At 44.6% G+C, this 22,063-nt stretch overlaps 2 protein-coding genes across 3 annotated transcripts in view; one reads left to right on the forward strand and one right to left on the reverse strand.

Moving 5' to 3' along the window:
- LOC144936455 (mitochondrial glutamate carrier 1-like) overlaps window positions 1-22,063 on the forward strand; it is a 148,257-nt gene that overhangs the window by 121,057 nt on the left and 5,137 nt on the right. The window lies entirely within an intron of this gene.
- LOC144936385 (V-type proton ATPase subunit E 1-like) lies at window positions 489-16,624 on the reverse strand. 2 transcript variants are annotated; one of them, XM_078863434.1, is made up of 9 exons: window positions 16,562-16,624; window positions 8,254-8,319; window positions 7,668-7,777; window positions 7,001-7,067; window positions 6,358-6,447; window positions 4,839-4,907; window positions 1,579-1,673; window positions 1,271-1,358; window positions 489-705 (listed from the first exon to the last, which is right to left on the reverse strand). In XM_078863434.1, exons 2-9 carry the CDS (start codon window positions 8,308-8,310, stop codon window positions 643-645), a joined length of 639 nt encoding a protein of 212 aa, XP_078719560.1. In that variant the 5' UTR covers window positions 8,311-8,319; window positions 16,562-16,624; the 3' UTR covers window positions 489-642. The 2 variants fall into 2 exon arrangements, with proteins under 2 accessions (XP_078719560.1, XP_078719559.1); XM_078863433.1 differs by lacking the exon at window positions 16,562-16,624 and adding an exon at window positions 13,779-13,811.

Here is a 22,063-nt window from a genome sequence, read left to right on the forward strand (position 1 = left end):
GGTGTCTGAACGCGAGCTGCCTGAACTAACACAAAACTTAACGACAGTGGTGGAGCACAAGCCTGAATTTAACCATGGTCAGGAATATAACTAATGTCCCTGCGTTCGTAGTGTAGTGCACAAACCACTGCACCACTGCTCTCCACGTTTACATGAGTACATGGTGTTTTTTGTTGTAATTATGCACTCAAGTGTATTCAATGTGCTTTTAGATGTGTTATCGTTTGACATAATTTACTGAGAACACGTGTCCAGGTCCATGCTTTGAAAATGGTCGAGAATCTTGAGCAGCGTACGAGTGGACTGCATGCACAGGTGCTCGGCTGTAGGGTTGTTTGAGGGAATGTTTGTGTGTGCAGGCTATGCGAGCCTGCCAAGGTACAGAAGTGCAGTCCCAGGTTAGCGTCTGGCTGTTTCAACAACACCTCCCACCTCCGATTAGCACGGTTTGGCTATGTACTGTGCGACAAGTCAAATGTACATACACCTCTTTATTTCACACCATCACTCGGGAAATATAAACGTATTCTAAATATATTTACGTATTAAACTAACCATTTGATTATATTGGTCATGGCCTTGACCAGAAGGTGAGGGCAAAATGAGTGCAGATGAGCAGCTTGTGGAGGTTTTCCCAATTCTTCAATCGTTGAACTTTCGGTTGGAGTTTTTACCATACAAATACACGCGTATTTCAGGCATCATCTGGAGGTACAAAGACACACGAAGTGCAATGTTATATGCAATGTTCTAGGGGTTATTTCTATTATAAATTTGGTCTCTAACAAAAATGTTATTGAATGAAACAACGACATCTTTATTGGGCAGTCACTTGTATTGAAATTTACGCTTAGCACAAAAAGAGACAGCTTTAAGAAGTCACTCGGGCATGTCATGCACAACGGTGGCTAGGAGATGTTAACTACTTCGCCTGGTATACAGGAGGTCGTGGGTTCGATCCATACCCTGACACTTGTATGTTTGGAGAGTTTGCATGTCTCTCTCCCCGTGGTCGCGTGGATTTTCATCCGGGTCCTCCAGTTTTTCCCTCAACATTTAGAAACATGCATTTAGAGTATTTGTCTGGTATAATTTCCACATGAAAAGCCACTTCTTTAAGCTATAATTTGTGGCCAGGTCGCTTCTGAAAAATAGCTATATAGCTCAGTGGGGCTTATCTGGTAAAATAAATAAAATTCTGTTTTAATATAGTAGTTTAGACTCGATGGAGTTTGATGGATGGCAATCGCCCCATGGTGATGCAACTGACCTGGTGGGACAAGAACTCCAGCCGGCTGTCCAGGGTGTTGGACACCTTGATCTTTGTGTTGGCATTGTACAGCTCCACACCTCCACATCTGTATCAACCATTGTGAAACAATGCATGGATCGGAATTGCAGATCAACACCAGCAGATCATGAGGCATTCACAGCTGTGCCACTAGTGTGGTTATCCAGACACGCTACAGCACTCGGCCTGTGCTAAATCAACTGAGATGAACTACGTATTTCTATCGGTGGACTTTGCTCGGCAAGGTCGCGCGGGTGTTGGTGAGGACCAGGATGATGGGGACTGACATGTCAAGAGGCAGGAAGAGCTGCTCGTCCACCGTGATGCAGATCTCCTTCTTGGTGGCCGCGCGGTACGTGGGAATGTTCTTGGTCACGGAACTCTGGGAAAGGGTCCAGTCACATGCACTTTAGTATATGCATGTTAATTACAAACCTGATACATATAAGAATAGGTTTTACCCTTTCTCGCAATAAAACAAGTGTTAAGATGTTAAAACACCAAACTGAAACCTTTTGCAAGGAATCATGTCTGCATTAACCACATATACTTGTGAACATACCAACAAAAAACATTCTCTGATAGTATATGCATTGTTTTTGAAACTTATTGGTCCACACTAGAGACAGCTTCCTTGAGAGCCTAGTCTCAACAGTGTTAGACCAGAGGACGCCAAAAGGCGAACAGCACAAAGACAATGCCACTATCAGAACATTGAGAGCTCGGGGTGAGCAGCTACAGTGAGGTAAAAAAGTATTTGATCCCCTGCTGATTTTGTACGTTTGCCCACTGAAAAAGAAATGATCAGTCTATAATTTTAATGGTAGGTTTATTTGAACAGTGAGAGACAGAATAACAACAAAAAAATCCTGAAAAACGCATGTCAAAAATGTTATACATTGATTTGCATTTTAATGAGGGAAATAAGTATTTGACCCCTCTGCAAAACATGACTTAGTACTTGGTGGCAAAACCCTTGTTGGCAATCACAGAGGTCAGACGTTTCTTGTAGTTGGCAACCAGGTTTGCACACATCTCAGGAGGGATTTTGTCCCATTCCTCTTTGCAAATCTTCTCCAAGTCATTAAGGTTTCGAGGCTGACGTTTGGCAACTCAAACCTTCAGCTCCCTCCACAGATTTTCTATGGGATTAAGGTCTGGAGACTGGCTAGGCCACTCCAGGACCTTAATGTGCTTCTTCTTGAGCCACTCCTTTATTGCCTTGGCCGTGTGTTTTGGGTCATTGTAATGCTGGAATACCCATCCACGACCCATTTTCAATGCCCTGGCTGAGGGAAGGAGGTTCTCACCCAAAATTTGACGGTACATGGTCCCGTCCATCGTCCCTTTGATGTGGTGAAGTTGTCCTGTCCCCTTAGCAGAAAAACACCCCCAAAGCATAATGTTTCCACCTCAATGTTTGACGGTGGGGATGGTGTTCTTGGAGTCATAGGCAGCATTCCTCCTCCAAACACGGCGAGTTGAGTTGATGCCAAAGAGCTCCATTTTGGTCTCATCTGACCACAACACTTTCACCCAGTTATCCTCTGAATCATTCAGATGTTCATTGGCAAACTTCAGAATGGCATGTATATGTGCTTTCTTGAGCAGGGGGACCTTGCGGGCACTGCAGGATTTCAGTCCTTCACGGTGTAGTGTGTTAACAACTGTTTTCTTGGTGACTAAGGTCCCAGCTGCCTTGAGATCATTGACAAGATCCTCCCGTGTAGTTCTGGGCTGATTCCTCACCGTTCTCATGATCATTGCAACTCCACGAGGTGAGATCTTGCATGAAGCCCCAGGCCGAGGGAGATTGACAGTTATTTTGTGTTTCTTCCATTTGCGAATAATAATAATAAACTGTTGTCACCTTCTCACCAAGCTGCTTGGCCATGGTCTTGTAGCCCATTCCAGCCTTGTGTAGGTCTACAATCTTGTCCCTGACATCCTTGGAGAGCTCTTTGGTCTTGGCCATGGTGGAGAGTTTGGAATCTGATTGATTTCTTCTGTGAACAGGTGTCTTTTATACAGGTAACAAGCTGAGATTAGGAGCACTCCCTTTAAGAGTGTGCTCCTAATCTCAGCTCATTACCTGTATAAAAGACACCTGGGAGTCAGAAATCTTTCCGATTGAGAGGGGGTCAAATACTTATTTCCCTCATTAAAATGCAAATCAATTTATAACATTTTTGACATGCGTTTTTCTGGATTTTGTTGTTGTTATTCTGTCTCTCACTGTTCAAATAAACCTACCATTAAAATTATAGACTGGTCATTTCTTTGTCAGTGGGCAAACGTACAAAATCAGCAGGGGATCAAATACTTTTTTTTCCTCACTATATCATGGGACCTCGCTTGCCAGGATCAAAATATAAGAATAGATTTTACCCTTTTTGGCAATAAAACAGGTTTTAAGATTTAAAAACACCAAACTGAAACATTTTACAAGGAATCCTCTCTACAATAACCACATTTACTCGTGGTGAACATGCAAATACTATCAGAACATGTTTTTTTGTTTGCATGTTCACCACAAGTATATGTGGTTAATGCAGACATGATTCCTTGCAAAAGGTTTCAGTTTGGTGTTTTAACATCTTAACACCTGTTTTATTGCCAGAAAGGGTAACATATATTCTTCTATTTTGATACTGGGAAGGCAGGTCCTGTGATAAACCTGATACAATCTAACATAACGCCAGCTGTTACCAAGAGTACGGAAACAGACGTTGAATGCAAAAGTCACGCACTTTTCATGAGCGGTATAATCTGCAACAATTGGTGATCAATGGTATAACAATGGTCTCATATTGCATGACGCATGGCTGACATGTCTAGGATATGTTTATTTATTTAAATGGAATAATATATGTCATCGGTGGATTAAAGTTCTCATCTGGATAAACAAAACAAATGTTTCCCCGTGGAATTTGATTTTACAAGGCGGCCTCAGACCACTTAATTTGTGTTATTTCCTTTCAACAATCAAATCACTACTATACATACAGTACTTGTTTTAAAGCCATTAAGAATTGTGTAGTTGTCACTAAATCGATATAACCATCTTGTCGGGATATTTATTATATATTTTTTAAAATAAGAACCCAACCGTACAATCATTTGTCAGGTATACATGAAAACCTAATGCGCAGTGAACCAAGGTATCTGCTTTATCGGCTACAAGACCTATATGAAAAGGTTGTATCCGTCACCCCGCCACCATGGTGGCAGCGATCGTGTTTAGCGTATTTATAAGCAGGGAAGAAAGGGAGGGGGGAAGATATAATCCAACAAACTCGAAATATAAACTAAAACAAACGCAACAATCATTATGCGTTTCTAGGAATGTGGTTAAGTCTGAAGCCCCACCCCCCACCCGGGACCCCCGTTTGTCCGGCTATTCATGCTGGGTTCAGCAGAGGCGGTGACCATTTAGCTTCATATTCCACTTGTTGGGATCATTCTGAAATGGGCTCTTCACTCCGTTACCCAACTCTGCGGGACCATCCTGCGCGGGCAGAACAAGCAGCCCCCGGGGGTTTCTCACCTTGACCAGGGCGAGGTCACTCTGTCGGCAGCGCACGATCACCACGGGCTCCAGCAGCTGCAGCAACCCCTGGGTAGAGAACATCGCCAACAAAGCTTGCAACTCGGGCTCATCCCTGGCTGCTTGTGAGGCCACCAGGTGAGCTGGTGCTTGTCCATGACAAAACATCCTCGTACCAGTTAAGCGATTCACTGACTGTAGACTGACACGAACGGCTGCACCACCGTGAGCTGACTATGTGAAGCCTCAAGAAAGCAACCACCCACTTACTCAATAGCAGAGAACTGTGTGTAGGTGAGGAATGACTAGAAATGTATCATATGATAATATTGCATAATCAAAATACAATTCACAATAATAATCATCATCTAATCTCTGTGCTGGGCGATGGTCTATCAAGTGGCCCGTTTCAGTTGTGCTTGTTATTTTTATGCAAGCATGTTACTTCCTTTGTGCCACTTCAGCCAAGTTCGCGGTAAACAATATATGCATATACATACAATGTATGTTCTTATAAAAACGTGCAGTTTTACAAAATATCAGACTATATGACGTACAGTATATGTAATTACAGTATTGTGGAATCTAATTGACCATATGTATGCCGAAGCCTCATTCTCTCAATTAAAACATTTACCTATCGTTTTCTAATAACACACCTGCACGTGTCTCCATCTATTAGACTGAGACTTTTGCAAAGTATGTTTGTTTTATTTTCTCTAAAGTGGTAACTAAATGACAGCTGTGATATGTCGTCGTTTCAGGTTGGCTAAGTTATTATGTATTGCGAATGTTTCCCAAAAGTCGAACCATGAGTATCGATTAAATACAAGCACCGATAAGCCATCATTCTCAACTACTAAACTATTCTTATGTTACTAGGTAAGGCCCACTGAGCTACATATCTCTTTTTCAGAAGCGCCCTGATCACAAATGCTCGCCCAATGAAGTGGCTTATGTGGACATTTATAGCAGCCAAATACTCTGAACGCATGTTCCTAAATATAGAGGGGAAAACTGGAGGACCCGAAAAATTCACGCGGCCATGAACAGAACATGCAAACTTCAAATATACAGGCATCAGGGTCGGGATCGAACCCACACATTCCTGTATACCAGGCAAAGTAGTTAAAATCTCACGACCCTTGTCTGTTGACTGCTTGTGGAATTCACTTAGAAATCGTTAACTTTTGTTTGTAGCGGGATGCACCACCTGCCTGAACTTGACTGCCCCAAGGCTCTGTTAGTCCATGAGACCAGGATCAGACATTTTACTTGTCGGTCCCACCTGAAGTAGCATAACCTGAGTGGTTCCAATTTACTTCTGTGGACAATGACAGTGTATATGTGATACCAACTTGAAAATTGTGGAGACATCAATAAAATCACTCGAATTGGACATATCAATAAATCGGTACTATCAAAAATGCCTTAGGTAGTACCGATTTCTGCTCTCGCCTATGGACTATGTGCCCCAGTGCTGGGATGCTGTGTGGGTGTGCAGGCTTCAGGGATTGACCTGCAATACTAGGCCGTCCATGATCGTCCTGTACACCGTCGCGTTGCGGGTCAGCTGCACGAGCCTTCCCCTGGCCTCATTCAGTAATTCCTGAAAACGAGAGCACTTAAATCAGCAACTGCGTTAATATGAGAGGTTGTACAGTCACATTTCTGCCTGAATACCATGTTTATGAGCCTTTATTTATGTTGCTCGCATTGAATTAATGAGTCGTAAACATTCATCTTTTGAAGCACACTACATTTCTTCTCTGACATGATTGTTCCTCAGACATAGCATTCACTACAATGTATGCGGTTTTTCTGTGCCAATATGAAGAAAAATACCTGGCAAAGTAAATTCAACTAACCAAGGATATGATGTATTTTTCCGTTCTGTGTAACTCCAGAACTCGCTCACTCAAGGCAGATACAACTGAAACCACGTCCTTCTTTCGGTGTTCCACTCTCATCGTGATCTCGCAAGGCCCTGCTCTTCCCTCCCATATATCCGAGACCCTATGGCCCCGAGAGCCCCTATCTCTTCCTTCCCACTCCGTGGGTTCCGATTACTTCTCTTCGCACGGTCCCTGGTCCCATGCCTGGTTTTAAACGTTTAAAATCGTGCCAAAAATACCGTGATGGTATTTCATGTAAAAGATCACCTTTAGCAGATCATTCCTCGTCTCCAAAACCTTCAGCCGTGATTGGTTCATTAGGTTTGAAATTTGTCTGGGGATCAAAGACAGAGCGAAGTTGGCCTTTGGTGGTGCAGTGGTCACATGGATATGTCAGTGTGGGTATATGAGGGCATTACACAACGCACTGAAGTGATGCAGTGTTGGGCAGCTCACTGCATGACAATTACAATTACCTGAATTCATTGTCCTTTATCAGGGGCAAGACCATGCAGGTTCATTGTCTTTTTCAAGGAAGACTAAGATACAATAACTCAGTACGATGCAACAATAGTTTCTTAACTTTAATTATAGCTTCATATTGTTTTTGACAGCGACACTACACATGTCCATGATAATGTGATATCTCTGACTATGAACAATAATCTACATCCATCACAGCGCTATGCCAATTCACTGTTGGATGAAGGCTTCCCCGTACAATGTCAGTGGGGTTTGGAGAGAAAGAAGAGAGCTACAGTAGTCGAGTTGGGATGCGATTCAGGCACGGATGAGGTATGAATACGGGGTAAGGAAATTATAGATGCGTAAGACGATACACGGATCTTGATAAGTGGACACTGGGTTAGTATGTATATAATTGTCGAATGTACAGGGTACTCATGTTAGCCACTTGTCACGTGGAATGGAATACATTTTCTTCTGCATCTCCAGTTGCTTATCCTTCTTGTCGTAGTGTTCCATTATCTTGCTTCGGTGGCTTTGCATGAGGCGGCCTTTCTCCAGGTTGAACTCTTCCTCCGCCTGCGCAGTGCCCACATCAGGGAACACGGCTCTCAGGCGCCTTCACAACGAACATCGTCTCTCGTTATATCTAGCGTATTGAGCACGAGCAGCTTTTGGAAGTGGGTAGGGTGGTGGTTAAAATACAGACGATCACAAAGAGTGAAGCAAGAGATGATGTACATTACATTCCTCCGCTTATGTCCAATCATTAACCTCCTCGTTGTGCCTTTGATGATCTCATTGCTTGTTATGAAATTATGTTTGTGTTCTATAATTTATCTTCGAATTATTTTACGAATGAATGCCTTTTCAGGGCTCTGTGTATTATTTATTTGGGTCAAATAATAACTATACATGGGAGAATGCGTGAAAACTAAATCGCAGTGTAAAATGGATGGCACAAGAAAGGGCTGTAGCTGATTATTGTGGTATTAAAACATGCACGTGATTTTCCAAATGGAACAAGGAGTTCAAGAGGGGATTTGCCTGCTCACCTTGGAGTCAATTTCTTCCACCTTCTCCGTGGCCTCCTGCTCAATGAAGGCCACCATGTGCTTCACCTGCAGGAGCACGCATCACAGCTGCCACTCACATTGCGTGACTCTACACACGGTAAGGGCGGTCATCAAATCCCCGATATCTCATGCTTTCTCCACATTGCCACACTCCTTGTGTAACATACTTAGACTACAATCCTGTTAGAGTAATGTGGCTTACGAGAGTGATTCTGGTCCTTGTGTTGGCTATTGTACTACCCCCCTTGTTAAATTGTGGTTCAACCGAGTATACCCCCTTGCCCGACCCAACATGGTTCTGAGAAATAAATGTATGCATAATGAGTGTCAATATTTTAAGCAATTTCCCATTTTGTGAGGTATCCTAACTAGCTAGTAACTGCAAGGGAATAAAAAAGTCAGTGGACGCTTTGCATGCGTGACGTAATTTGTTTGTGCTCGCTGGTTACTCTTGGAAACCACATTGGTACGATCAATGAGTTTACAAAGGTATTTCATATCATTAAAGGCTACCATAAGGATTAACATTTTTATTATAGTTATTTTATATTGTCAGATTCATACGTGATTATTCAGCAATGACTATCATATATGATATAATTCACACATTTATAAATCACATCACTTGCCCCTTGGGACATTGCCACGTACCTTCAGGGGTCCGTGTCCCCCCGGTTGAGAACCACTGGCTTACAACTAGTGACGAAGTCACACATGCCCGAATAAAGTCGATATAGGATACACAGTTCATCAACAGTACTGTATATGCACTTAGAATTGAGATTTACGCCTGATTGTCATTGCCTTGTGTTTTCGATTCATATCGACCCAAAGGCAAAGTGACCTGTTCGGTTCTGGCCGAGTGCGGTCCGACTGGAGGAGGCTGCGATTCTGACAGAATGCAGCCTCAGCCGGCACGGGACGTTCGACGCCTGCTCTGCCTCCATACCATCACTTAGGGTCTATCCGTGTTGGCGATTTTACAAAAAAACGGTCAGGTCCATTTAGAAGATTCCCATCAATTGTTCCAGTAAGTTAATTTCTGTGAGTGTAAAGATTCAAGGTTAGGATTCTATTCATGATTATTTTATACTGTCAAAATAGGATACAGCGGCCTCTAGTACACAGCGAGGCCACATGAACCTACGTAATGTACATTAGATATGAACAGAAACACATTCATTCGTGTACTTGATTCCACTAGATCCAGAAATTGAAGCATCGTGACATATATTACATTCCCCTGGTCTTGCCTGACTGTTGATACAAATCTTACATGGAGAGTTTGGGCTTGCAGGTTCCGGGGTAAAATGATTTATTATTTATTTAGAGAGTGCATTTACTGACTTCATAATACTGTGAGCGGAATGAGTGCTGGCACAGTGGTGAGCGCAATGCGCCATGAACCCAGCTACCTGAATTCGGCTATAGCTGATATCAATGCAGAGAGATCTCTGAAACTGCGGCGGCCTCCATCACTTTACGACCCCTTCACAAATCCGCACTTGACCAGCTTGGTGAGATATGGTCATACAAACGGGGGAGGGGGGGGCGCGCTTCATCCAGCAGTGGATTAATAAAAAAAATTGTACATTTTGAACTGCAACGTGAAAAACACGCAAACACTGCCATGTACAGAATTTTTTTCTGAAAGCCCTTGAGGCTGTGGCGATAGGGGTCGCTCGTCACTCATTGTGAATCCATTTCTGGATGGTGCCGGTCCGGGCTGGATTGGCTGGACAAGCGATGGTTTTCAGCCAAGCCCAGTGTGCGGATCATTTCCCAGCTAAAGCAGCACCACCACATTCCTGCGTTCACCAACCTCGTCACATTTAATTTGAGCCCAAAGTATCCCGCAGTCGTGATGTGCACGACTGTGCAATGTAAAATGACCCTTAGACAGCACCAAACTTGTGTGGGCCATACAAAGCGGTTTGGTGCTGTCCAATTTATGTTTTCTAACAGCTAATATGAAGGGCAGCTTTGTTTCACAGCACACGTGGCCTCTGAAAAACAACGATGCATTGTATTGTCCTGTGTTACATAACCATTGATTTAAACAATAGAAATATAAAGATCTTCCGTATAGCCTCAATATATGTTTGGGGCAAGTGCTGTTAGCGAGCACCTATCAAGGCCGGCACTTGGCACAAGGGGTTGGGTGGCCAAAACCACGCTCGGCCGCCTTTGTCTCCCCAGTACAGATGTTTACACACCGCACCACTTACTCATTTGAGGCTGAGTCGACCTAGGGGATGGCCAGAACCGGTTCAGATAATCGTCACTGGTGTTGGTGGCCGTGAGCGGGAATCGAACCTGGGTCACCGCCTCACCGGGTAGTGCAGCGCGCTAACCGCTACACTCCCGCTCCCCATCTCCTCTAACAACAACAACAACAACCGCCATTCGCCACTAAGTGGCGGTGACGTCACCACGACGCTTGTGCCAGGCCACGTGCACCCTGAGGCCACGTGAAGTGTCGAACGCCCGCTGGCAGGAGGTCACGGGGCAGACCCAGGTGCCATGGGTCGACTGACCGAGATGACCGAGATGACTGGCTGATGCACCACCTGTGCCCCCTACTGTACCAACTTGCTGTGCTTTAGCCACCCGGCGCTCCGCTCGTTGTTGTGAGCGTCGCTCCTCCGCCCTCCGTTGTTGTTGGAGGGCGACTGCCTCCAACTGCCCAGTAGCGTCCTTCACGAGCCTCCTCCACTGAGGCCGATCTTGACACCGCTGGTACCAGTCATCGGCAAGTCCACTCAGCTCCACGTCCTCCTGTACCACATCACTCCATCTCTTCTCCAGCCCGTGCCGCGCCCGTTTAGCCCCCTCGATCCGGCCGAACAAAAGCTGTTTAGGCATGCGGTGGCTGGGCATGCGGGCTACATGACCCAGCCAACGCAGCCTTGCCTGCCGGAGGAGCTCACTGATGGGACTTTGCCCAGATCTTTCAAGGACTTGTGAGCTCCTCACACAATCCAGCCTGGTTAAACCCAGGATGGATCGTAGGCAGGCCAGCCTAAATGTTTCCAACCGGCGAAGATGCTCCACTAGGGGGGTCCACGTTTCGCAAGCGTAGAGAAGGGAGGGAGGGAATGACCGTGGCCGAGAAGACCTGAAGCTTCGTGCGGAGCGACAGACCAGGTAGCTTCCACACAGCGTTACGCAACCGATGAAAAGATATTGCCGCTCGACTGATTTGGAGTGAGACCTCTACTGATAAACTGGAGCCGGTCATAAGCACACTGCCCAACACACGCATGCACACACACGCGTGGGTCACGTGGTTATAGGGTCCACAATGATCCAGCGCCTCCTGCTCGTGGACAGCGCTCATCTGAGCTGCCCTACAGCCACCTCTGCGACGAACCAGCCTCTGACCACTGGTTACTCAAGCGTTTATAATCTATTATAAAACAGCATTTAGTAGTTTTATTTCAAAGGAACATTATCGGCTTACTTATACAGTATACATAATTGACCTTTCTTAAAACTAGTATACATGGTTTCAGAAACATGAGCGCTATGCTAATTATCGAAAGTTACGTGGCTTTCGATAAATAGCATAGCAGCACTAGACTAGCATTGATTCTGTCTACATTAAACAAAACTGCCTACATGACAATTTCTCATTTTTGTCTTGGGAATCATTTTGAATCATTTGGAATGTTTTAAAGCACATTCAGTATAATGACAATCTAATTATATACCATAACCTTTGGTAATCAGTAAATACTAAATACTAACATTCAAACGAATGGCTTCACATTAATGACATTCGCCAACAGTATTGATTTGTATACAACAGTATATCTCTATTACGGTATGAGAATATTTGGATTTTTCATAAAAGCTGCACTGAATGTGCGGCACTGCAGTAGACTTGATTGGGAGTTCGATATACTTTCGATATTCGCGAGCACATCACTTAGACATCTCAAACCATCTGCTGTGTGCAGCGTTAGAACACTTTCAGAAGGGCGCTCAGTGGCAGTGCTGAGCAACAAGTGAACTGAGGAAATCATGCATATGTTGTCAAGATGTGTGTGCCTCATTTACAGGTGTGTTGAGTGTGCGTACTGGTGTACAAGCATATATTTTGAACTTATTTCGCACACCGTACGTAACCAACTCTGCTAATGTGCACACAAGGGTGGATGTCTCCAAGCGTGCCTCGGTTGCCTTGTTTAACAAGTGGATGTGTTCATTTGTGTGCAAGCATGAATACATTTGTACTCACTCATGGGCTATACACGTGTAGGGAAATAAAGCATGGCTAGGCTGGGCAATAGGCAAGAAACGTAGTGTTTCAAAATAATGTCTGTGAATATAATTGCACACATTCACTGGTCACGATAGTCCTGCAAGTATAATCTCATGGGGATTATGAAATTTGTTACACCAACGGCACTTCCGAATTTCTGGATAATCGCCATTATCTCAGTGCTCACAGGACCCAGTAACCCGCACGTGTCTGCTACGCACTGCCTCACGCTGACGCCGGTAGAAAAAGTAGGAGCTGGACGAAGCAGTAGTTCCCGAGAGCTGCAATACAGCAACTTAAAGATGTTCCCATGTTTAGCTCAGCGATGTTAAGTATTTGGCTAAACCTTAGGACTACCGCTAGCGATGTTTGGTATTTGGCTAAACCTTAGGACTACCGCTGCAAAGACGTGTGGCCATCCTGAAAGAGTCGGCCAAAATACCATCTAATATTGGGATTCCTTGGAACTCCCTCGAGTGGAGATCCTTTAGCCAGCAGTGTCGGGGACAAACAATTGTAGGGCTGCACCTTCCCTTCCTATCTTAGAGCTGATGACATCGTCGTCTACATGAATAGACTACATCCTAGTTGATTTGTGTGCTATATTATATCTCAGACATTCTTTGATGTGCAGTTAATGTTCCAAATAAAGGGAAGGTTGTAATGGCTGCTGTCCGTTATGCTTTTAACACTGTTAGCCAATTTATTCATATTACGAGCTGCTTAAAGCTCAACATTTGAATTCCAACAAATATATATTTTGTAGTCTGTCAGTGGACCTATATTCAAGCATACATATGTTATATAGACATACGCAAAGTTCACATGAAAGCGAAAAGACTACCCTGAAATTAACACATTTGAACTCTAAGTTATACATACTGTGGGAATCGGACTTGAGAAATTTGGGTGAGTCATGGGGATAAAACAAAAAAGTCAAATCCGAGTAATGAGATTTTCGCTTTATACATTAGAATTCTGCTTTGGTGTTGCAGCACCATCTGTGGCAGTACACTTGAAAATTATGTAATACGCTTGTATTACACGGTCTATTAGTAAGATAATCTCAAAACGCCCACATTTTATTGGCCACATTTACTACTTTTTTACATCAGCAGCGAGCGTTAAAAATCATCCTTCCCATGATGAGCTGACATTCCCGTAAACCAGCCAATATGTTGCCTGCCTATGCATCACTCAGCATCCCCAAGTAAAACACAACGCGAAGCTGCATTACCTGCTTGAGGACATCTCCATCTGTCAGCGGCATCCTGTACTCGCGGTAATTCACTCGGTACCAGCGTCTTCACGTCTAGAGTCAGACGAGTGAGATGCGTGTCGTCCACGCTGCACGCATTTATTCTCCGCCGTGGCTTGGCGCGCATGCCTCGAACCGCCGCGCTGCGGTCCAGACGGGACCTCGTACAGCACTGTCTGGTTCCACCCTGGCTAGAACTTGGTTGCACAGACACCTTCATAGTTGTGCAACATCTATGCCTTCCCTCCTTCTGTGACCCTCCCCTCTCTCTAAATCCAGCTGTGCCCCGTTTAATTTCTTTTTGTATCCGGCTCGGCTGGGAAAACGTCATTCCCTGGTGCGTGCACAGCTCAAGAGCGATGCACCTGTACACGTGATACTCGTTAGACAACTCTCACATGATGATTAATACGTATTTCTGGCAATACTAATATATTAGGCCAACCAATACGAATGTATACATTCTATATTCTTTTCCGATGAGAAAAAAATGTGTTTTCGGATTTTGCGAGTCTGAGGGTAGGGTTTGGCGCTATCATTTATATGAGGTGAAAATGGGATGACCCCTAAAGGCTCAAAACCCAGACCTCCTCTAAAAGGGATCCAGCATATAAAATCAGAATCAAAATTTGTATTTATACTGGAGGAATCCGATGCGCTATGAAGCTATTTTACACAGATGTCTAATCAGGGCAGGTAAAAACGTGACAACAACAAACAATACAAAAGCACGATGGGAGTGCAAAGTACAAGACAGGTATAAACAAATCACCCAAACACAACCAAACTAAACTAAACCATCCCTACCAGACAAAGCCCACTGAGGTATTAAATTATTTTTCAAAAGGGACCTGCCAATAAATGATAGCTCAACAAAGTGGCTTATCGTTTGGACATTCATTGCAGCAAATTCATCTAACTCGTCTAAATGCATGTTTTTAAATGTAGAGGGAAAAACTGGAGGACCTGGGATAGTGCCTGCACTATCCCAGGTCCTGCACTATCCCAGCGCTCACCAAGGCCCGCTAGGGCTGGTACTACACCCACCACGGGGTGTACGCGATGACAATGCATCGCACACCACGGCCCTTCCGGGCCGGCACCATAGAGTGACATCCCCATTAATAAAAACACAAGCTCAGCAGCTTTTGTCTTTTACTGTGGCTTTATCAAACAGATTTAATGTGTAACAGTCAATGCAATGTGAAAACAAGTAACAGGAGTTAAAAAATAATAACACAAGGGAATTTACAAGGAGTTCCAGAGATTACAGGACAATGAGAGAATGCAATTCACATGAAAAAGATAAACTCTATAACGGTAGTAGAAAGTCCTTGGTCAGATTATGACAAGATCAACATAGTCCTAGTAGCTGAAAATGCACGTCCATGTTCCAAAACTTAGTTCCTAAGCTCACAAGTCTCGGATGAAGGCCTAATTAGGGCTGCTGAGGTTGCAGACTCGCCGGTCTCGGCACAAGCCGAGCAAGGAGCAGAGATCACAAGCTCGCAGGTCACAGACAATGGCTGAGCAGGGCTGCACAGCTCTCAAACTCTCAATTCGATTATTTAACGTCTCAAGCGTTCATGTATAGAATGGTCATGTCCAATTTCAACATCTCCAAGCCACCAGACCATCCATGCTCATGACTTCAATAGCCACCACACCCTGTGGGGCTACAATGCCAAATATCGAGTAGGCGAACACCTGACATGGGGACAGTGGCAGAAGACCAGCACCTGCTCTATGATGCAAAAAAGCGTGAACTTTCAAGTGAGCATGGTGGGATGTTACACACCTGATACAGTATATGCCTTGTATTGTGGTATATAAACGGTGCCTCCCAAAAACCAACCCCTCGTCCACGTCGTGGGAGGTGGTAACAGGTAAAGTACAGGATTGCCAGACAGGGCGAAGTATGTTGGGTGGTTCGACCACCCGGGCCGCTTCGGTTACCATCAAGGTATGTCTGGATTCACCTGGAAACATACTGGCCAACGGGGCTCTGGTGGCCAACGGCCCAATCCGGTGGGGCAGACGAGCTGCAGTCCAGACGGCCACTGGCATATGGCAGAGGAGCCAATAGATGTTTGGTGCTTCATATCAGGACAATCCTTCCAATCGTCTTAGGTTCCTGACTTGCTAATGGACCCAGGCTTGGCAACAGACACTGCATATTAGATGCCGATCGAAATTGAATTTCTTGTTTCGGCTAAAACCGAAACCAGACCGAAAGTAAAAAAAATACTTTCGGCCGAAACCGAAGCTGAATCCGAAAGTTTAACTTCACTTTCGGCCGAAACCGAAGGCGAAATCAAAAGTTTAACTACACAAGATTTATGAAATACTAGCTTTACTACCCAGCTTCGCCCGGGACTTGGATTCACCACGGCCGGCCGCCTTTGTCTCCCCAGTGGCGATGTTGACATACCACACCACTTACTTGTTTGAGGCTGAGTCGACCTACGGGAGGCCCAGGACCGGTTTAAATAATCGTCACCGGCGTGAGCGGGAATCGAACTCGGGCCGCCGGGTTCGTAGCGCAGCGCGCGAATCGCAACGCAGTCGCTGCCCCGCCCCCCACACACACAGGCTAAAGACAAAGATCTCCCGTGTAGCCTGTGAGACTGTAGAGGGCAAGTGCTGTTAGCGAGCACCTATGAAGGCCGGCACGGCACGGCACACGAGGAGGTGGGTGGCCAGCACAACGGCCGGCCGCCTTTGTCTCCCCAGTGGCAATGTTGACACACCACACAACTTACTCGTTTGAGGCTGAGTCGACCTACGGGAGGCCTAGGACCGGTTCAAATAATCGTCACCGGCCGTAAAGCGGGAATCGAACTCGGGCTGCCGGGTTCGTAGCGCAGCGCATGAATCGCTACGCAGTCGCTGCCCACCCCCCACCCCTAGGTGCGTGACGTCATTTATTGACGGCCCCAGACCATGGTTGCGGCTGTAACCTCGCTCGCAAGCTGCTGCTGCTGACGTGTGTGTATGCAGCCTATCGCATAGGAATGCCTAGCGCCGACTGACCGGCTGATAGACTTAACACTAGTGTTATATTAAAAAAAATGTTATCTTCAGTTGACGACCGAAAGTCAATATCAGTTTCGGCCGAAACCAGATCGAAAGTAAAAAATTAACTTTCGGCCAAAACCGAAAGTGAAAAATTTACTTTCGGCACCGAAACCGAAACCGAATTTCGGTCGGCTTCTACTGCATATACATTTCTTCACACACTGGCACCCTCCAGGAACTGTGCCATCTCACCACCACACGACATACACAAAACCCTTTGGCGATTGACAAGTAGCGAGCAGAGCAGGCCTATGCATCTAGAAGCTCCAAGTCACAACCCAGCACCAAGGCGGCAGCTATTAGAAGGTCGTAATGCATTCGGTTTAGGCAGGAGTGCATCCCGGCAGCTGTAGCTGTGACTGAGCAGCCCACATGGATCCACTCTGCTCACCCAAAAAATGGGGAGGGGGCTAGAAAAGGTGTGCTAAACATAATCTGCCTAGCAACATCCTCTCTGGCTCATCGCGATCAGAGGTAAGCATCAATATGTGGCACATTATGAATGGGCCACTCTTTTAATTATTTCCTCGTGCAGCAATGGAGTAAAGTATGGTTTTGTGAAGGTCCTGTGCTGTGCTGTGCAGTACATCAATGCATGTGTGTACACCAGCATTGAACATTTTACAAACAAGTTGAAGGCACCCCAATGGGTTATCCCTTATCTCCGGTTGTAGCCAATGTTTTCATGGAAAATTTTTAAACAGATGCCATCCAGGCATCCACTCTAAGTCCGTCCTTGTGGAAGAGGTATGTAGATGACACGTTCGTCATCTGGTCACATGGCCGACCAGCTCTGAACCAATTCCTCAACCACATTAATTCCATACACCTAGCCATCAAATTCACCATGGAGGTGGAAAAGGATGGCAAGCTACCTTTTTGGATGTTCTAATCGAAAAAGACCAGATGGCTTAATGGGACACTGTCTACAGGAAAGCAACTCATACGGATGCCTACCTAAAACCTGAATCCCACCACCATCCATCGCAGAAGAATTCCCTCGTAAAAACACGACACCATCGAGCTCGATATATCTCCAACCATCATCAACTAGCTAGTGAAATGAAACACGTGCATAGCGATTTCCAAGAAAGCAGAGTGGTGCAGAGGAAGTGTGCTGTGCCCCTTACTCAGAAGGCAATGGATCGAAACCATCCTCTGCTAGCAAGTTTTTTTCATCACTATTATCTCGGTTTTAGTTATCGCAGATTTAAAGCTTAAGTTTGTTGTTGCTTTGCATAGATATTTTGCAAAAAGTGCTATCGCCTAATTCGCGATAAACACAAAATAAAATTTGATTTAAAGCTTTCGTGACTGCAAGGGTTTCATATTTTTGATTCTTTCGGTAAAGTCACGTAGAAGGGAAGTAATGAAATAATATAAATATAAAACAATAAATATTCTTACAACGTTTCGACTGCAACACAAACAATCATCATTAGGTGTGAAATCCACAGCAAGAAAATTTGTAACAAGTATAACCTGTAAAAACAAAGTTTTTCACTATAAATCCTTTATATGCGTGGCGGCTAGAGTCCTCTCGTCCTCTGGCTTGGGATGGCTGCCACCTATGGGTCAGATGATTGTCTGGCAGCATTAAGCAATTGGTAATTAAATATTTAATTTTTTGTTCCCTAAACAATGTAAAATTTCGGAAAAAAAAATTCACGAAAATTAATTGTCACGCACAACGAGTCTGTGTGCAAAATGTCAGTTCGATTGGATCTCGGGAAGTGGGTTAAAAAACGACCGAAAGATTTGCACGGTCGTAAGCAAGCAAGTGAACTTAATATAAAGGATTTAAAAATATATTCGCCTGTGGAGGACGCGGGGATCGATCCCGCGACCTTTGGCATGGGAAGCGAGGGCGCTACCAACTGCGCTACTCCGCCACGGTCTGTGGAGGGGTTACGCTCTGGGCTCCTACACTGTGACGTTCAGCCAAAGCCATGAATGAGTGGTATTTGAATAAATGTAAAATAATTTTTTTTTGCCTAAAAAGTGTAAAATTTTTGAAACATTTTTTTCACGAACATTAATTGTCTCGCACAACGAGTCTGTGTAGAAAATGTCAGCTCGATTGGATCACGGGAAGTGGGTTAAAAAAGAGCGAAAGATTTGCACGGTCCTAAGCAAGCAAGCACGCAAGCAAGCAAGCAAGCACGCAAGCAAGCACGCAAGCAAGCAAGCGAACTTAATATAAAGGATTTAAAAAGTGGCGGTTTTTCCTAATGTCAGCACCAAGGACAGCGATTTGGCAGTTTGCCAGATGGACGAGTCCATCTATGTTCGGAAAAGAGAAGGGGGGAGCAGAAAATGGAATGCGGTCTGAAAGTCACCGTAAGCGTGAACACAATCAATTAAGACCTGAAATGGTTAAGCAAATCCTTCCAATGATTTGCTAAGCCAGAATCCATCTTCTCGGTTGAAATTGTCTCTGTGCTTGTATATGTGAATAGCCTCATGAACGAACCTCTCATGGTAGACAGATGGCTTGCAAAGAACCTCTGTCTTGGAGAAATCAATGTCATGTGAGCCCACTGAATTATAACAGTGATCTGCCACGGCAGAGGTGTTGGTCCTTCCGTGTTTAGGTCTGCTTTGTGCTCACGGATGCGGTCAGAGACATGTCGTTTGGTTTCTCCAATGTAGCTACTACCACAGAGGCAACTCAGTTTGTTAACACCAGGATACTGTTTGTCCGGAATCACATCTTTTACAGACGGAACCAAATCACGGATTTTATGTAATGTGTTGAATCGGACCTGGATCTTGTGTTTATTCAAGATTTTGGAGATCTTTTTTGTGATGCCCGCAATGTAGGGTAAGGTGATAGTTTTGAATGGCTTCTCAAGAGGGTCCTTCTTCATGGTTGGAGTGATGGCTTTACGGATTGTGTAGTCGGAGTAACCATTAGCCTTAAGAGCTTGATGTACGTGCTTGAGTTCACTGGCAATGTGTTCCTGGTCAGAGATGCATTGGGCTCTATGGTGCAAAGTCTTGATTAGGGAATTCTTCTGGGATGGATGGTGGTGGGATTCCGGTTTCAGGTAAGCATCCGTATGGGTAGCTTTCCAGTAGACAGAGTGGCTCATTGAACCACCAGGTCTCTTTTGTATTAGGACATCCAAAAAAGGTAGCTTGCCATCTTTTTCGACTTCCATGGTAAATCTGATGGCTGGGTGTATGGAATTGATCTGGTCGAGGAATTGGTCTAGAGCAGGCCGGCCATGTGGCCAGATGACAGCCCCACCCCTCCCACTCCCCACCCAGCCCCACCCAGCCCCACCCTCCCCACCCAGCCCCTCCCCACCCTCCCCTCCACACCCAGCCCCTCCCCACCCTCCCTACCCAGCCCCTCCCCACAACTCCCCTCTCCACCAAGACCCACCCCTCCCATTTTTGGATGCACGACAGACGGACGGACGGACACAATAATCCCCTGTGGGCTGGTGTAACCAGGAGGTTCCTACCAATATTAGCATGTAGAAATAGAGCCAACATGTCAACTTATAGAATGTTTAAAAAGTCATCAACATATTCACAAGGTCAATCAAAAGATTACAAATGAATGTCTTAACTCTATATTGATGCAAACAATAAAGAATATTTTTCAATATCTTTTTGGCTGCTTATCAGTTCCATAGACGTCGATAAAACCCATACTCTTTGGTTCTGTCGGTAAAGTCACGTAGGTATAAAATGCAAAAAATTAAATGACGTTTAGGGCGCAACACATGGGTCCGTCATCAGGTTAAGACAACCACAGCAAGAAACAATTGCTGAAGTGGGCAAAAGGGCTGCTGTAACAAGAGGCTATTTAGGTAAGAGAGGGGGGAGGAGCCATGGAGAAGAGATCGAGAGGGGGGTGTGAGGTAGGGGCAGTTGAGTGCTGCCAAGTGGAGTGCTGCTAGAAGGGATAAAATGGCGAGTGGCGCAGCGGAAGCGTGCTGGGCCCATAACCCAGAGGTCGATGGATCGAAACCATCCTCTGCTAACAAGTTTTTTTCATCACTCTTAGCTAGGTTTTATGTATCGCAGATTTACAGGTTAAGTTTGCTGTGGCTTTGCATAGACATTTATTGAAAAGTGATATGGCATTTGTCGCGATAAACATACAAAAAAGCTCGGCGTGGGATTAGCTCAAGTGGAAGAGCGTGCGTTTCGCTTGTGAGAAATAGTGGGATTGATACCCACATTCTCCAAAGCACAAATGGGTAATGAGTGCCTTTTTATTAGCATGCAAAAATAGAGGCAACATATCAACTTATCGAATGTTTAAAAAGGTATCAATATATTCACAGGGTCAATCAAAAGATTACAAATTAATATCTTAACCCTCTATTGATGCAAACAATAAAGAATATTTTTCAATATCTTTTCGGCTGCTTATCAATTACATAGACGTCGATAAAACCCATTTCCATGAAAGCAGAGTGGCGCAGCAGAAGCGTGCTGGGCCCATAACCCAGAGGTCCATGGATCGAAACCATCCTCTGCTAACACGTTTTTTTCATCACTCTAAGCTAGGTTTTAGTTATCGCAGATTTACAGGTTAAGTTTGCTGTGGCTTTCCATATATATTAATTAAAAAGTTCTATGGCATTTCTTGCGATAAACACACAAAATAACCCGGCGTGGGATTAGATCCAGTGGGATTAGATCCAGTGGGATTAGATCCAGTGGGATTAGATCCAGTGGGATTAGATCCAGTGGGATTAGATCCAGTGGGATTAGATCCAGTGGGATTAGATCCAGTGGGATTAGATCCAGTGGGATTAGATCCAGTGGGATTAGATCCAGTGGGATTAGATCCAGTGGGATTAGATCCAGTGGTAAAGCGCGCGTTTAGCATGTGAGAAGTAGTGAGATTGATACCCACATTCTCCAAAGCACAATTGGGTAATGCGTACCTATTTTCTTGGTTCTTTCGGTAAAGTCACGTAGAAGGGAAGTAATAAAATAATAAAAATAAAACATTATTTTTATTTTTATTATTTTATTACTTCCCTTCTACGTGACTTTACCGAAAGAACCAAGAAGATGAATCCCTGCAGTCACGAAAGCTTTAAATCGAAACGTACATATTTATTAGCATGTAGAAATAGAGGCTACAAATCAACTTATCGAATGTTGAAAAAGTTATCAATATATTCACAAGGTCAATCAAAACATTACAAATGAAT

This window comes from Lampetra fluviatilis, chromosome 16 (genome assembly GCF_964198595.1).
Source record: "Lampetra fluviatilis chromosome 16, kcLamFluv1.1, whole genome shotgun sequence".
NCBI classification, from domain to species: Eukaryota; Metazoa; Chordata; class Hyperoartia; order Petromyzontiformes; family Petromyzontidae; genus Lampetra; species Lampetra fluviatilis.